Source organism: Pseudopodoces humilis, chromosome 2 (genome assembly GCF_049639895.1).
Source record: "Pseudopodoces humilis isolate 2021_Gansu_Grassland_sample_001 chromosome 2, ASM4963989v1, whole genome shotgun sequence".
NCBI classification, from domain to species: domain Eukaryota; kingdom Metazoa; phylum Chordata; class Aves; order Passeriformes; family Paridae; genus Pseudopodoces; species Pseudopodoces humilis.
This window is the reverse complement of record NC_142201.1, coordinates 95,275,218-95,293,187: the sequence shown is the minus strand read 5'-3', so window position 1 is coordinate 95,293,187 and position 17,970 is coordinate 95,275,218. Positions and strand designations below refer to the sequence as shown.

At 38.3% G+C, this 17,970-nt stretch overlaps 1 protein-coding gene across 2 annotated transcripts; it reads right to left on the bottom strand.

The window, feature by feature from the left end:
- Nucleotides 1-664: 664 nt before the first annotated feature.
- Nucleotides 665-17,934, bottom strand: CEP97 (centrosomal protein 97). Of its 2 annotated transcripts, XR_001331528.2 has the most exons (12): nt 17,738-17,934; nt 15,379-15,521; nt 14,284-14,442; nt 13,779-13,880; nt 13,191-13,304; nt 12,290-12,456; nt 10,979-11,143; nt 9,122-9,255; nt 7,843-8,620; nt 6,743-6,818; nt 4,573-6,010; nt 665-2,114 (listed from the first exon to the last, which is right to left on the bottom strand). XR_001331528.2 is itself a non-coding variant. In XM_005524046.3 (11 exons), the coding sequence occupies exons 1-11, from the start codon at nt 17,787-17,789 to the stop codon at nt 5,297-5,299; spliced, it is 2,604 nt and encodes an 867-aa protein (XP_005524103.2). In that variant the 5' UTR covers nt 17,790-17,934; the 3' UTR covers nt 4,003-5,296. The 2 variants fall into 2 exon arrangements, 1 of the variants encoding a protein (XP_005524103.2); XM_005524046.3 differs by lacking the exon at nt 665-2,114 and having other exon boundaries at nt 4,003-6,010.
- Between the last annotated feature and the right edge of the window lie 36 nt (nt 17,935-17,970).

Here is a 17,970-nt window from a genome sequence, read left to right as displayed (position 1 = left end):
AAGTTGAGTGAAAACAAAGTTAGCTTTCTTTTTTCAGTTTTTTTATTGTATTTTTTTGTTTTTACCTTTCAGAGAACTGTGTTGCAGTAAAACATGACTTTTGTGTATGTCTCAACTCCTCAACTGTTTCTTCTTGTTAAAGCCTGAAAGATGCTTAATTAATTTGTTTGTTTAAAAACAGAGCAGGTATCTGACTAAGTCAAGAGACAACGCCACACATTGCAATTGTGTTTCTCTTGATAAGCCCTTAGTCATAATTCTCTCTCTAGAAAGCTCTGTACAGAATACTGTATTAAATCTAAATTAAATATTTTAATTTAAACACAACAGGTAATTAAGAACACGAAAGAGAGCCAGCAACAGAAACTAAGGACTGCAAATCACGAAGACCAATTTCAGAGCCATTGGCAAACTCATTTCATGTACCCTACAACACTTACTGTCCTAGGCACTGCAACAGTGGCCAACAGATATCTCAGCTTACCAAGTAAAGAATGCCAGTGCTTACCTTGTCATCACTTGCTTTCTATTCCTGAGCTTCCCATGTCCAGAAGAGCCCTCCAATTTTAAGATTATGACTATAGCCATAAGAGTCAATATAAGGTACACCTTAAAATTTTCAATAAATGTACAAATCATTTATTTAAAATTCAAAACTCAGAGATACAAACAAAATACTTAAGAAGCAATAAATCCAAACTGTAAACACTTATAGAAAATATATTAACTGTACCAATTTAACCACCCACCATTCTTCACAGAAAACAGCAAGAAATAGAAAGACAAATCAATATCAAATTGTTCCTTTTTCTCAAATTCTAGTTTAGAGGTAGAATATGCCTGTGAAAGTCTCAAAAAATTTAATTCAGTAGAATTATGCTACAAATGAATTTGGCCCATATACTTATAAACGTAATAAAGGCAGAAAAAAAGATTCTTACTGAGTTCTTGTACAATAAAATTTGGCACGGCACTTTCCAAGAGATAAAGCACCTTTCCTGATAAATACTGGTTTATGTTTTTGCAAGAAAGGGATCCTATGCTCTTTTCATTACTGACAAAGAAAACATTTAAAAATAGACAGAGTCCCAACTTTTTGGTAGGCATATAGAAAGCAAGTGTTTCTCAGTAACTTGTCCTAGAAAGCCAATCTGGGGGGGGGAAAAAAAGTATAACTATTAAAAGAAGACATTTTGAAAGACTTTATGAATACTTGGTGCATACTTATTTGGGTGGCACAGTTGTCAAGGGAGGGATGGGGGGAAGTTAATACAACAGGAGAGGAAAAAAAAAAAAGTGTATTTTCCATAGCAGGGGAACTGACCAGTTTTTACATTTTATTGTTAATCAGTCAGTTTCCCCTAGCTGCTACAATTCTGTCCTCTCATGAAAAAGTGTATCTGTGTGAGACACACTAGAACATCAAGTGCAGAAAAAATTATCCAGGTAATCTGAAAGGAACATATATTCCATTTTTGTTCATCAGATAACCTGCTACAAGTAGAAACTAAAACTGGAATTCTTCAGACAATATATACAAATCCATAAAAAAACAGGAACAGTTTGCAAGCTCAAATACAAACATTATTTAGAAAAAAACAAACCTTTTTTTTATAGAGACTGGCTGCTAGGTGCATTATTTAAACTGCTGCATGCAAATAGTAGAACCTATGGTTGTTTAGGAAACTTAACTATCAACAACTGTTAGGCTTCTGCAATTTAGTTTAGCCAGGACTTTCTCAAGTATTTGCTGAAGGACATTTGTAGTTCAGAAGCAGCAAAATTTGCAGTCTTAATGCCCTCTTGCTTTATGGTAAAGAGGCAAAAGAGTAATTTCTGCCACAGACTAGGTGAAAATAGGCTTGCATGTGCCAGCTATCTCATTTGGGGCAAAACTACTTTGTGGTGCAGTTTAAATAGTCTGAGCTATATTTATCTGATTTTTCAGAAGCAAATTAAAGAAGCATTTGAACTGTACTCACGGCAGAGCTGGCAACATTACCGGGCAAATAACCAAGTTATCTCTCCCACTAACACTGGAGGATCAGCCCAGGACAAAACACAAGAGATAAGCTTTTCTTCTACAAAGTACATTCTTCTGCTGAACATGAAGCCTTGCAAAAGGAAAGAATACAATATTAACACAGGAAAGTTTCAGATATATTTTAGGCCTTCCAATTCCTTTATGAAATTTTCATCACCTCCAAAGGAAAACTGTGCACCCCTTACCAGCTAAAAGAATATTACATACCTAGATTAAGGAAACTTACTTAAATAAAGATGAGCAAATGCTAAACCACGTATTAACCTATGACACTTCCACATCATGATTTGTTGAGAGCTCAAAACAGGGCTGAAAGAAGACAATTTTAAGTATACATCCAGTTTTATTCCTTATTTTTCCACTGTATCCCTCATTATGACTTTCCCTGTATGTATTTTAATGATCAGGATGAAAATATTTTCTGTATATACAAACTAATTACATTTAACCCTGTAAAAACTAATCCAAAACTTCACCGTTCTTTGATTTTTCTATATTTAGGCAACTCATCTTCTACACATGCAAGATACTTTTTAGAACATTAGAAAAAAAAATTTCTAGTATTTCACTGTTTCCCAAAAAAAGTAAGACAAAGCTGAGTGTTTTTCAGTGCATGCTTCACTGTACCTGCATAAAACCATTTTTGGATATACAGGTTACACACATTAATAAGGACAACACTGACCTCGGCATTAGTTAAAGTAAGTTGCCTTGTCTTTGTGCTTACAAGTCCTAATAACAAAGGAAATGTCAAGAAATATCTAGGGCTTCCATGAAAAATTTACTTGAACCAAGTTTTACCCCTCTGACAACTCCAAAATTAAAGTTGTTTCACCTCTAACTGTGCAGCAAAAATGACAATCCAAAACAGCAAGATACATATGCTCCCTCAGCATCTCCAGTAAGTAAAACATTGTTTTCCAGGCAGTGGTCTAGTTTCTCCCAGGTCTTGCAATAAAGCACTCTGCCATGAAAGAGAACTTTTACTGTGTTATTATACCTGACCACTGCCTCCAGAGTGCAAGATCCAACAATTGTTTCACAGACTGAAATAATTCCTCTCTCAAAAGCCAAAGAAAGTTTCCTTGAAGTTTGGGGGTTTTTATATGGCATACTGACATTCAAAGAGCTAAGTCTTATGAACTACAGATCCCCAAGCATGGCAGATTTAAAGCCAAGTTCAGCACCTTCAGGAGACAAGGGTATGATCCTGTGGACTAGACACTGCTTTGCCAAGGTTATCAGATGTTGTGATACATTAATGTACCTGAGCCATTTTCAATACCCAAGCACAACTGTGCTCTAAGATCTAACTATGAATGCGGTCATGCTACAAAAGTGCTGCAACTACATTCAGTTAGAAAGACAGCACATTAAGAACCTACCACCTCAGCTGTCCTGGGTTTTCTTTAATGCTCCCATATATGCATGGCACAGGCAGAGGTCAGCCTGACTGCAGAGACAGTTCTTTGGAGAAGATGGTGCCCTAGAACTTTTTTGGAGTGGGAGAAAAAGAGATGATGGCTACTCTATACACAGAGGCAAGCTTTATTCTTTCAAGGTGAACTTCACCACTGGGAACATGGTTGGTACAAGTCCAATACACCATTTATGTTCTAAATAAAGGATATTTTGAGGCCCCAAGCAGATACTGGCCTCATACCAAACTCCTGAGTAGTGGTAAATTTCAGCTTGTAACCTAAAGCAGACATGCAACCAAAGCTTTCACGAAAACTAAATTATTTTACATGGTAACATGGCCATAAGAGTCATTTTAAAAGAGTGCTAGTAGGTTTTAGTGACACCATAGCACCAGAAGTTAACCTCTGGATCCAGAGAATTACAATAAGCACGTGTCTTTGTAACTGAGAACTAAACATTAGCAAACTACTGCAACACTGGCCTTCCAGTACACCTTGCAAAATGCAGCATCAGCAAACGCAACTGACCCCTGTAAATCACAACATCAACTTTTATTTCACTAGTGTCCATCACAAATCACATGGCAAAACAGATTTCCCTTGTCATTGTTTAAGAACTCTAAGATACCTGATCGTTTTCCATTAAAAAACCCAACATAACAATGGCTAGGTAAGATACAAACCCTGCTGCTTTCCCAGTGTTTAAGTGGAAAGCAAAGTCTAGGTATCTCAGCATATTTGCTAACAGGGAAGAAATACAACTTTTTATCCACATCTAATTAAAATGTCAAATACTGGACATACAGGGGGGAAAAACAACCAAAAAACCCAACAGAGATATCAGGAAATAGTTTTAAGTCATGGCATTTGCTTCTAGTATTTATACCTGTAGACAGGAGTAGTTGTGATCCTTCAAATGCACTAATGTCTTGAAAGCCATGAAAATCCAAATCCCACAAGGACATTAGCATCCTTTGTCCACCACACACCGCCAAGTCTGCTGCTGTAACACAGCAGGGCAGTCTTGGAAATGATGTTCCCAAACCACATGCCCTTCTGAAATTCTTATTTAGTCCTGGCTGCTACTGGTTCCATTTTGAGTCTTACCTGAGAAGGCACAGAACTTCAACCTCAGGACAAACAAAGGTCAAGGCTTGTTTGAAGTTCCCTGAGGTCTCTCTCCTGTAAGTCCTTGTTTCAGTGTGTATGTAAATGATCTAATTCCTTGCCAGCAGCTTCAAGTAATTTCAAAAAAGTCACTGACTCGGACACTGGTTTTCTGGAATGCATCTTTGATACACAGACCAAGTTACTCTTGTTAAAGTCAAAAGAAGTCTGAAAAGCAACTTTTCATCTTTCTCAGAAGGCTGTATCCTATCTATGACAGGATTTACTACCTGTACTGACTCAATTTCTTCCAATATTGTTTGCTTCTCCTTGCAAAATAAGAATTTAAATCTTTATTTTCTGGGAAAAAAAAAAAAAACAACAAATACTTAACTAGCACATTCACCAAAGTGAATTTACAGCAAACATTACCACCACCACCATTCACCCCCTCAATTTTCAGAATTAATTTAATGGAGGCCAGTTATTAGGATATCAGTTTTATGTTTGAAAATAAAGTGCATAATGATTGTCACTGAGAACTTTGCTGATTTCAGGTTAGCATAGTTAGTGTCAATCCTCAGCAACATCAATAAAATAGTAATTACAACATAAATTCATAACATGAGTCAAAATCTGAAACAGGACACATGAAAAATAAGTTTACATAAACAGGAAAAAGAAAGTGAAATGGAATCCCTAGTCCTTTGTGAAAATGATCCTATTATACAGCTATCCCAACATGCAGCATCTGAAACGAAGAATCACAATCTGTTGGGTTTCCTTCTACTATTCCTGAATTCAGTTTGTAGCTTTCTGGTGGTGTCTGACAGATTTCACCTCGGACAGGGGAAGATGTGTCTTGAGGGAGCTCTACAGAGACCGTGTCAGAGGAAGAATCTTGGCTTTCTGCTGACACAGCAATTTGTAGACAGCTGCTCTCCATTTCTTCATTGCAATATGTGTCTTCATCAGCCTCTTCCAGCTGCTGAACAGATTTTAAGTACTGTTGTATCAGTCCGTTGTCCTGCTCATTACTAGAGCTCTCTTTACTTTGCCCACACTCCCCAGGGCCATCCTCTACATCTGAAGAACATGCTAAAACACAACTGCCACATTGTTTGATGGTTTCCATTGAAAGGGAGCTCTCAGTTCCTTCAGCTAAGCTCTTTGCAGAGCAACACAGGTCACTGGCATGAGTCTGATCAGCTGCAGAAGAATGAAAGCCAGAATCTGGGAACTGCAGCGAAGACTTTTCCTGAGGATCATCCTCACTAGCTGGAACGAACAAAGCAGAACTAATGGCTGGTGGGGTTTCTTGCTCCATTGTGGATGGCTGAATAGGTGCTTCGGATGAACTTAAAGTACTGGCTGAAGGGATCCCAGCACCACCTAAATTCTGCATCACTGAAAGCTGCCATTGTTGAAGGGATCTAACCTGCAAAGTATAGAGAAAAATTCATTATGAAATGCAGCTAAATGTATTTTGATTTCTAGAGGTTTTCTTGCATTCAACAACCAAGCTCTAGTATAAATCCAAGACCAAGTGAGAAACAAAAGGTTTTCTGTATCTTTAGGGAAATTTTGTTCTTCCCCACTGTGAAATCACGGCTTTTAAACCTACATGCCAAACACTGACAGACCACACAACCTCCCAGTTCAAGTACCTGAAAAAAAAGTAATCTGCTCTTAAACTCAGAAAGGGTTTATCTGTTTTTAAGAAAACAGCCTTATTTTTGGAAGAAAAGCTTATTAAAAGGTATATTAATAACTTCTCTGCTTCAAAAATGAGTTGTTCACAAGCAACACAGCTTGACATCATTTCATTTGCCATAGGTATCAGTCACATCATGTTTCACAGTTTTATGTTTATTTAGCTTTTCTTGTGTTTTGTCTTCCTTCTCACACCAGGCCACAATTTAGTCTTTAGTAATAAAACCAGTGTTCTTGCATAAATGTTCTGAAGGTTATTTTCCCCCACAATATCAGTATAGCAGACAACACAGCAATAAGACTTTATTATACCACACAAATCATCATTGGAAAAACTGAACCATATTGACTGTCTCTTTAGGATCTGCAGTAAGAAATAATGCAAATTCACATATAAGCAGGTTCAAATTCCAAATTCACATTTAAGCAAAAAAACAAGACGACTAAAATTACTTACCTGGTTCCAAAGAAATTTGATGGCTTCCTCCTGTACAAGCCTCTGCATTTTATCTTCTTCTCTTTCTTTTCTTAGTCTGCAAGAACACACATCCAAAATTTATGTAGCTTAAATAAGCAACATTTGGGTAACAAGAACAACAAGAATACATAAAAATGCCTACTTATATAACAGCACATTTGAAAGCTTCAACAAAGCCTAACATTAAGAAATTACTGCAGTCTGGCTTGCCATAAATACCCAGCTGCTGACTTCAAGTTTCTTTTTCAGTTACATTTAAATTCTGTTTCCTTTTACTGCAGCACATTTGTTGGCTTGGCAATAAAGTGTCTTTTTGTAAACTGAACCTGAGTTCTTATTTTTTCCTGCATGACTATCACCTTCCCCTACACCAAATAGTACCTTCCTTTATTTCAAATTATACTGTCCCCACTGATACATGGATGGAGTATGATGTGTAAGCACTGGGAGTTTCTAGCGGTTCTGAGCACTCAATTCACAGAACTTTTGTCACTTCTGATAATGAAGAAAAAGAGCCTATCAGACTGACAGATCCAGCCTGATGCAGAAAGATATTAAGTAAATCCAGAATTTTTGTCTTACAAATTGAGGAACTTTGACCATGACCTTCTCCAAACACAGATTTACAGGATCAAAAATTAAAACAGAAACAAACACAGAGTCACATTTTAAAATTGTATCATACAAGGTAGAGGAAATTATTTTCACCAGCAACAGAAGAATGACTCTCAATATGGACACTCGATTTATAGACTCTAATTGCAAGAAGACAAGTAAAAAAAAAAAATTCCACTCAGCAATTTCTATTTTGAAATATGCAAGCCCTGCTAATAAAGGACAGAAAAATGTGTTCTAACCCAATCCACTTAGAGAAGGCACTTTGAGAGTATGAATAGCTACATGCAAAACTGTGCTTACCAACAGGAAGTGATCCTGTAATAGAATCAGTTTTATGTTTCTGATGCTAGGTTCTACTGTGAGTAGTTATATCAAGGTCCATCTGTATCTGTTCTGAAATTCTCTGGAATGATGGTTATATCCATACAGACTTGAAAACACACAGCATGATCTCAACTTACTTTTCTATTTCAGCTGTTAAGCAAATGATGTGCTCCTGCATTCTGTTTAGTCGAATTTCATTCCGCACTTCCTTGGCTCGAGGATGGTGGTTCCTCGTGTAAAATCCTCTCCAGGAAGCTTGAAGCTTGGTAGCTGCTTCAGTCATCCTTTGCAGTTCAGCTGCACTTTGATCAGCTGGTGCTGCACCTTGCACATCCAGTGAACCAGACCTTTCTTCTGTCACCCGCTCAGGACAAAAAGTTTTTACTCCTAATTCTGCACCTAACGAGGTGCTGGGGTGACCATGCAGAACTTGGCCTTCAGAGGCCCCTAAAGAATTGCCAGTCTTTGCAGCCAGGCCAGCTGTTACTGGACCAGGGGCAGGCACCTGCAGGATCTCTTTGATATTCTCCTGTGTTTCCACCCTTTCTGCTGCTCTATTAGGTTGCTCTCCTGTAACAGACAAAGCTTCTTGCTTGTTAGTTGTTTCCCTACTACTAACACCTCCCACACATTCAATCCTAGTATCATCATCATCATCATCTTCTAGGCCCAAATTGATTCCATGTAGCTTCAGGTCTGAGGCAGGAGACACTGGAGACAATCCTGAAGCAACTGGCATGAAAGTAGACTCTGAGGATAAAAGGCTGCTGTTTAGTTTGTCTTCACCTGTCTGTACATCTTCAAGGTGTAGCTCCTTGGGAAAGCTTCTCTCATGAAGAAAAGTGCTCTTTTCTGCATAAGCATGATCATTGTTTGCAGTTGGTCCAACCCAACAATTCCTCTTGATGACAGGTCCTAGATAGGCAGAAAACCACATTATAGTGTTAGATTATTTCAGTAATAGTAATATTTGCTTAATTCATAGGAATTCCCAATTTGGTTTTGACAGCTAGCAGCTGGGTAGGCAAGATGTTAGTAATGATGAGCATTATTTCTGTATCAGGACAATAGTTACGACAGTAACATCCAAACTTGGCAAATACTGGGTACAGGAAATTGCACAAAGTGCACTTCCTAGGAGAATAAACTTGTATAAAATGGAAAAGTCAAAGTAGTAACTCCAGTTTGTTGGGTTGGGTTTTTTACCTAACCAGCCTATTAGCATTGCAAGACACAAATAAGCATGTAGCAGAATTTTTTTAGAAACAAAGTTTAACTTTGTTGAGAAAATTGAAGATCAATAAAATAAAACACTAACAGGGCTTTGTTCTGAAATTCCTTCCACAAAGTTACCTACATTCAAACCAAAATATTAATTTCCGCATGTTAGATCACAGGTGTAGATAAACTACTTACCCTTTTCAAGAACCATCTGTGATGGTTGGGCCAGGCCACTGTGTTCATGAGCAACTGGAACTGTTTTGCTGGGAAGAGAAGATGTAGGTGGCTCCTCATTTTGTTTTTCATGCATCAACTGCCTCTGGTGGAGCCTAAGCACAGAGTGCCAACAACAAATTTTATGTTTCTTTTAAACTTTCTTTTGTACAGAAAACATCTAAAAGAAACTATGGACTACTTCAAAATAAACAAGTGATCAAAACATTCTAAACATGAGGCTAGCTATGCAGACTCCTATATGCACAAGACACTAACAAGACTAGTCACAAAGCAGGAGACTGCAGTCTTTTCCTGCTCTCCTTCCTCCTTTCTTCATTACATGTACAAAAATAATTAAAATAAATAAAAAAGAGAAAAACCCAACATGCAATTCTGACTACAGACTGAAAACCATAAGGTATTTCTACACACAAAGAAAGCGTACAGATATTTTTAGTGTCTAATGTGGAATACATTATGTGTGTAGGTATAGAGGAGCTTGAGGAATGGTGGGAGTAACTTTTAGATTTCAAAGTCAGTGAATCAAAGAATAGGTGCTCGTGTTACTAACCGCCCAAAATCCTAATACAAATCAACAAATATTGCCACAAAAAAAAAAAATCATCCTTTACAAACTCAGAGAACACACAGGTTGTTTCAGCCCAGCCAAATTAGAAGATCATGATGCAGAGATCAAACTGTCCTACAGATCAAATATGGGAATGCATATATACAGGTGAGCATTTGGGGGCATTGCTTTTTCTGCTAGGTTTTTTTTTGCTTGGCTGTTGAGAGTTTTTTTAATTTTTAAAGAGTTAGATTTAGCAGAAGAACTTCCTGAATTTTCCTCAGATACATGTGAATGCCAGAGTACTTCGCTAGAAATTCCAAGGTCAAGATGCCTTGACTACACCTTCTCCTCAGAAATAGCTACAACATTTCTATAATTTCCTCCTGGAGACCAATCCACACTTGCAAAGTGGGCAGTAACTCCTTCCGGATACTCCCAACTTTCTGGCCCTTTTGATGAGATACCCCTCTGCTAACCACAACACATATTTTTTTGTTGCTTAAGTTTTTAACCACACTATGCCACCTAGGTAGCCTGCTCCTGAGAGATTAATTTTCTGCTCTTTCTGCAAAAGTTTCTCAATAGGTTCTGAGGAATAGAACAACCTGTATTGTTATGTATTCTGGCTTCTAACCAAAATTAGTTCACCTTTACATGGACAAAAATTGCAGCATGATAACTCTACTCATCTACTTTGCACAGACCTTAGCAAAATAGTTACTGCTGACAGAATCAGCAGGCTCTCCAGAGGTCTCTGCTGACAGACCTCAGATACCAGATACAGATGGACAAAAGCATCACTGGGAACAGTGTCCCTCAAAGGACAACCTTAACTTTAAAGCCAAGAAAGAACATCCCAACAACAAAAAAGTGGATAATACACCAGTGTACCACAATAGTCATCGTTCACTACTAGAACAAAAGTTAAGCTCCTCTTTGAAGTTTTCATCATTTTTCATGTGGTTAAAAAACAAAAAAAAACCCCAGAATATAGTTTATTTTAATCACAGTTCTAACACAAATTACCTTCAGCATAGACTGAAAAATATAAAGAATTTTCCCTTAGATGGCCCAGAAAACAGGAAAACACTCCTGCTGCTGCCTTGCTTCTTATTCCCATTTAGGCCACATCCCAAACCTCATTACACTTTGCATCTTCAGCCCTAAATTTTGCTTTGAAATACTTAAAATGAAATCTTACTAACACATGAGATATATAATTATGTTCTCAATTACATTCTCTAAGAAAGAAACTAGATTCTCACCTTTGCTTACTCAATATTTTCTCTAGTTTTGCATCCTCTTCGGTCTTGAGTCCATATGCAGATATGAGAGGACAAACAGTAGCCAAGTACTGAACCAGCTGAACATGCTGCCCAGGTCGATATGACCTTCCTTTCCCTTGACTGTAGAGCCATTCTGCTTTCAAACTGTGAGGAAGGGGGGAAATGGTTTTAAAACCTTTAATGAATGGCATAAAACCAGTAACTCTGTTTTCATTACTGTCTCCCTCTTGGGTACCCAAGAGCTAATCTACGAATCTAAGCAAAACTTGGAACATGAGCAGTGCCCAAAGGAACTGGGAATGTCATTACCAGAACAATGAATAAAATATTCACTCACTTAAGCATCAATGAAACAAATAAAAAAAAACCCTTGTCCAAAACTGTACAATCTTTGCTTTGTATGTAGTCTTTGAGCACTGAAAACACATTTGTCTCAATGAACTGATCAGCATCACTTTCACAGAAACAGAGAAGTTCATAAAACCATGCAAAACAGACAAAGAGAGCAAATCTTGATAAAAGTATTCAACGAGTGTGGTTTTCAAGTTAAATTAATTTCTGCCTAAGAAAATTTAATATAATACATCTACATGTAATAATACAGTTAATACACAGTCATGAAAAAAACTCAAGAATTCTAATAGGCAATTTTTCAGGAAAGTCATAACATGTTATGGTGAAACTGAAATAGAATTGGTTTACCTTTGACCAAAAAAAGTGCACCTTTTTTATTTTAGTATCAGGGAAAAAAGGACATGAATTCCTAGAATATATTCATGCCCTGGACTACAATGTGCTTATACTGGAGAATGTTTATGCTTGGACCATTCTGATGTCAAGAACTTTGTCATGCAGATATCCTAGCGATACAATGAGCACAGTGATACAATAACAAGTGATTTGAGCAAAATAATATTTAACTAATTGATAACAAAAAACCAGCCAAATCTAGAAATGTACACGAAAATCATGCTCTTTATATAAGGGCATGTTTGAGCTTGCCCCAAGACAACAGCTTTAACACCTGCTGATTGTGACATTCTACAAAGCCAAAGAGGCTGTAAAGAAAAGGTACCAGACCACTGATGAATTGCTACCAGAGTTTTGCTTTGTGGAAGCATTTGTGTGAGTTGAGCAACAAAACAGCAGCTTAACTTCATACCTCTCTTTAAACAAACTGATCTGACATAATAATTCCAGTGTAACAGACAAAAAACTTAACTGAAGCAATTTATGCTTAGCCAAACTTAATTTAATAATTTTAGAGATTTAATAATACTATTACATCACCTTTCCTTCTGAGAAATCACATATCCATCAAGAATTTTAAGATTCAGACACCAGCTGACAATATAAGGCCTGTAGTCAAAGCCAGGGACAGAAGGTGTGGCCATCACACATGGATTGTTCATAATTGACAGCTGTTCCAATTGGCGAAGAGAAGCTAGGAAAGAAACCTCGAGAAAACAAGATACATTTGTTAACTGAATAGAACATACCACATTTCTCCTAGCTACAGCTGGACAGCTCATGCAAAACAATAGAATGACAAATAAATCAAAAATCACATTTGATTTTTGAACACAAAGAACTACAAAGGACCTTCTATCAACTACTGCAATTTCCCATTAATTCTTCTGTAAGTGCAATTTAATCCTTGGAAAGTATTACCTTCTCTTAAAATTCAATAATAGGGCTTTATGTATAGAAAGGTATAGTATTTCTATGATTCCAGTTTACTACAACAGTTGCTGGACTTTGAAAACAAATAAAGAAAAAAAAAAAAATTGTTCTTTTTACAGTGTTCGAAAAATAGGTCAGTGGCAACAAGTGCAATTCAAACCTCTGTTCCAAACACAGCAGCTGCAGAAGCTCTCTGCAGCGGTTAATCAGCTCAGCTTTCAACTTTCAGACAACCACAAAAGATAGGAATTCAGGCCTGAAAGTAACATCCCTGAATAATAAAAAACATAACAGAAAAAAGGCTAAGCTTCTTTCCAGACTAAATTCCAAAAGATACCACGTAGCTTGTGCAGCTAATGTAAACATGGTTTTTACATATAAACAAACTATTAAAAGCTGGGTTCTTTCAAAGAGGAGAGCCCATTTTCAGTTACAACCTCAAAAAAAATGTTCAACATCTTTCTTTCAGTCTGCCTAAAGACAAGGTGATCTATCTTCTATAAATTACCTCATTTAAGTCTCTGATTTCATTTTCTGCCAAAGATAAAACAGTCACACTCTGAGGTAGGCAAACAGGGGCGGTGCGAAGTGAAGTTATAATATTTCCATGTAGCAACAGAGTCTATAAAATAAAAATACAGTGATGAAATGAATGGTCAAAACCCACAGATTTATTTTTCAGGCATCACCTGACAAAAAGACAGGCAAAAGAACTATAATTAAGGCTTTCTGGTCACAATTCCTAAAAAATGCATCTGGAAACATTTTTCTCTATGGTGTGCATGCCAGAAGAGTTAACAGTATGTTTTGTCTTGATTCATGATAGGAGAAAAGAAAACAAAGAGCTATGAAGAAGGTATCGCCACCATATCTTTATCAAAATCATTAGAGTGCCTATAGAAAAATCACTGCCTCGGCTCCTGCAATTTGAAAACAAGGAAGAGAGTTCTTACCTGCCTCACTCTAGAAATTACAGTTAATTAATTAAAATGCTCTAAGAACTAGTGTTCAAATAGTCAATGTCTAATGGCAGCAATTTTCAAAGCAAATTTCTTTATGTAAAGAATGATGAAAACAGAGATAGAATAACATCTACCTTCAGCGAGGTAAGCTTGGAGAGGTCACTTAATTGAGCTATGTTATTGTCTGACAGATCAAGATGCTGAAGTGACAGACAGGAATTGATTTGTTCAATGACCTAAAAAAAACGAAAAAAAAAAAGTCAGTTACTCACAATAACTCTTTTTTAGCCACTAAATAAAACCAAGCATCAATAACTATAAATTCTTTTGAAAGATAAAAAAAACACTAGCTAAGTAACACAAAATAAAAACCACATTTTAATACGGCTGTATTTTAAAGACAGTAATTTTTTTTCCTATTTTGAAGATCACTTCCTTATTTTCATTTCATTTTGATATCAACCTTTTATTTTTTCCTAGACAACTCTACTCCAAAAGCTGCCCTCTTCTACTTCATAAGCCAGTAGGCACAAAACATTAACACTTGTTCCAACCAAAACATATTCATATTTCTTTACAGCATTTTCCAAATTTCTATAACACAAGATTCTGGTTAATGCAACAGACTAAATACTTTACCTTAAGGTTATTTCCTGCCAAATTCAGCCATTCCAGGTGCACCAAATCCTTCAGCCCTTCCACGTACCCAATACTATTGTGAGGCAAGTTGAGCACTCGGAGCTTGGTCAGTTTTGCTACACCCATCATTCGCACCAAACGATTGTTGGCTACAGACAACTGTGGACAGACACACAAAAGAATCTGTTTTTACTGTGCAGACAGAGTAAGATTTTACTTCTAGTAGTTAAACATCTACTCCAACAGATATTTGTGCAATTTACATATTTAATTTTCAAGTAAGTAACACAGACAAAAAACCTCCAAGAGCCAGGAAATTAATTACTGATCAAAGAACCTAAGTCCTCACAGCTCACTCCACAAACTTGAGAGGAAATTCTCCTAGCAGTAGCTAAATAAAGGAAAAAGAATGAGGAATTGTGTCATATGAAAATAAGGTTTTAATATCAGAATTGCCAACTCATTGTGCAAACTGTCGCCCCATTCCTGGTGTAAAATCGCACTTACTGTCAATATGGCAGAGGACAAAATGTATTTCACACAATTCTCAAACAGGTCCTGTGCTAACAGGACTGTGAACCACTAACTTTTAAAAGGGTAAATCCTGACTAGACATACACTTCTGTAACATGATCACCCAGCTGGCAGTGTAGTGAAGATTTGTTGTAGCAACAAATCCCACCTCTGCCAACTCAGTGTAGCTGGTCTGTAGGAGTTCTCAAGCAGCTTCCAGAAGCACTTTCAGTGATAATACGAAGTTATTTTTACGGTTACAAAGCTCGTGTACTCAAAAGCTAAGAGGTATCAAAATTTGAGTTATCAGTGACTTTTCTAAGTGTTCTTATGATGTCCCTTCCCCATTAGGATTTATTTAGCTCATTTTTAGTTACCCAGGTAATTCACAAGTCTCCTCCACTATCAACTGCTGGCCGCCACTGAAAACAAAGCTTTCTACTTTAGTTAGCCATCCATTATTTTCCTCTGAAGACAATAACTGTCTAGCTTACTTCAATTATATAATATGGCCTGAAGGCAGAAGATGCTAACATCATAGCACCACCATTTGATAACAATTTCAAATCAAGTAACACTGACCTGCATCAGATTCTTGCATTTCTCCAAGTGTTCCAATTTAATGATCTGATTTTTGTCCAGAATCAGAGTCTGAGTATCAGCATCACAGGGCAAGGCTGGACCCAGTTTTTGCAATCCTTGACCTGAGCAGTTGACTAACAAGCCTTAGAATAAAAAGTTGAAAAAAACACAAGAAATAAAAATAAAGCGCCACAAAGTTTATATATGAGAACATGTGCTGAAAAAGTAACAAAAGATAAATAGATTTGTTTTATAATAAATACAGATAATTTGGAAAAACAGATTAACATTGTTTTCCACATAAAACTGAAGCGAATTACTTCAGCTTGAACACTTTAAGAGTAACTGATTCAGTTACTGGAAGATATACATACCAAACACTGTCCCAGTTAAGAACTGTGGCAGAATTCTGGGAAAGTCATAACAGATCCTTTGAAGTGAGATGTAGCAAAATTCTGGTAGCTAAATTTAAAGGTGTGATCCTCAAAACCCCAAATTTTAAAAGAACCTAAATTTTAAAATTCTTCAGAGAATTTAAGTTTTTGAGCAGCTTGACAACTATGTGTAAGCATTCCATCTAAACTAAGAAGCCATTCATGCAGCAACACTACAGTACTGGGGGCACTGGGAACAAACTGTAAATAGGCTAGCGTACCATTTACTTAATGCAACACACAATTCAAATGTTCCATACAAAAAAGGTGACTACATAAAGTTAAAAGGCAAACCTTTGCCATCTATAGGGAGCTTGAATCACAGGATACCCAAAGTGACACCTGATAATCATAGTAATTTTCATACATTAAGCCTCTGCAGTGTATTTGGTGTACAAACACCGCTGTAGAGCTTCTTGTTCTATTAATATCTGTTCAGTAAATAATGCTTCCTTTTTCAACAACATATCCCAAATAGTGTTCTCACCCTAATATGCTGCACATATTAATATTACATTTTACAGGTTTTTAGGGTTTAGTTATGCTGTGGATGGAGACAAGCTTTTTTTATGTACTGTTTTGTCAGCTAGAGAACATGCATTTCTAAAAAAATTTGTCTGATGACATTTATTATATTTCCATTGTTTTTTCAAATCCATGGTTGCCCCAAGAGCTTTGGAGAGCAGCAAGGCAGAGCCAGCAACCATCACACTCCTGTCTTTGCATATTCACGGATAAAGTACCACTTGTTTCTCACTCAAGTAGTCACTTCTGCAACCACTTGGTCACTTTAATTGAACAGAGAAACTCTGCATCTGCTCATTCATCCAAGGGTTTGTTACAAAAATTCACAACTGGCCCCTCCAACCTAGCAGAAAGGCAAGGACCCACAGTACTGAATTGTAAGAATAATCCTTTTATTCATGTGCAACGAGGTGTCCCATTCAAACCGAGGCACTTGGAATATGGCTTTACACATAAATCTCATAGATTTCCAGCATTCAAATATATCATGAACCAATTGCTACTTAATACACACAACCATTTGCAAAGAACCTGTATTTCTATGGCGACATCATCCACCTGCTTCTCTATTGAACTAGACATTCCCACAGTTTGACTTGCTATAACCACTTCTTCATGATGCTAGACAAAGAAAGGTTTTCACAGAGGTGTTAAACAAGATAGGGTGCTGGTGTTGTCTCCCTTGTCTGGGCGTATCTTTTATGAACACCTTCAAGATTCAGAGAAGAACAGGTCCCTCTTTCAACGTTGTCTGTCCTCCTTGTAACAAGCTTCAGTTTGTTTGCTTAAGCATGGCAGGTCAGTATACAACATGAACTATATATATAAATATATAACCCCACTAAACACATTCCATTCTATAAAGACTCATTGATATAATATCTAGGGAACGAGATTTTGCTAAGAGGCTTTCAGGACTCAGGAAAACATTTCAAAATTGCTTATTTCTCGTTTGGCAGGAAGCAAGGAACTACACCCTCAGAAGCGGCGCTGTCTCCAAGACCTCTCAGCCCTCCCCTCTAGTGAAAACGGGCCCTATGTCATTCAAACCCTGGCCTACAAAGGTTCTACAAGGCTGCGGGATCTTCCAGGACGATGGACAGCCGCTCCGTCCTGCCCCGAGCCAGAGGCGCTCCTCAGGGCGGGAAGAGCTGCCCGCGCCGCCGCCCTCGCCCAGCGCTGCCCCGGCCGCGTCCACACCCGCGGGGCCTCAGGGGCCGGCAGGGAGCGGGGGCAGCGGAGCGGCCGAGCCGGCCCCTCACCCCGAGAGGAGGGGGTGCCGCCGCCTCCGCAGTGCCGAGCCCCCCGCGCCCCTCCGAGCGCCACAGCGCCTTTCGGGACCCGCAGCCCCCAACATCGCGCCCCCCCGGCACCCAGCACCTGTCCGGAGCTGCCCTTACCCGCTCCGGCCGCCTCATCCCCCGCCCTGGCCGCGGCGCCGGCTGCCGCCATGCCCCGCACTTGACAACACCGCCAGACAACCGAGCGGCAGGCACCGATCGGCCAGGCCGCTCCGCTACGGCAGCGCCGCGCCTTTTATGCTGGCTAGAGCGGCGGGTCCCGCGTCCGGAGCTGCGCCGGGGTAGCCCGGCCGGGTGAGCGCTCCGCGAAGCCCCCGCGGTGCGGCCGGGCC

Coding starts and splice junctions, on each gene's coding strand:
- CEP97 (XM_005524046.3), bottom strand. CDS start 17,789: ATGGCGGCAGCCGGCGCCGCGGCCAGGGCGGGGGATGAGGCGGCCGGA. Junction 14,443..15,378: donor AATGCAAGAATCTGATGCAG/GTCAGTGTTACT, acceptor GTCTGTCCACAG/TTGTCTGTAGCCAACAATCG. Junction 13,305..13,778: donor CCAAGCTTACCTCGCTGAAG/GTAGATGTTATT, acceptor TTTATTTTATAG/ACTCTGTTGCTACATGGAAA.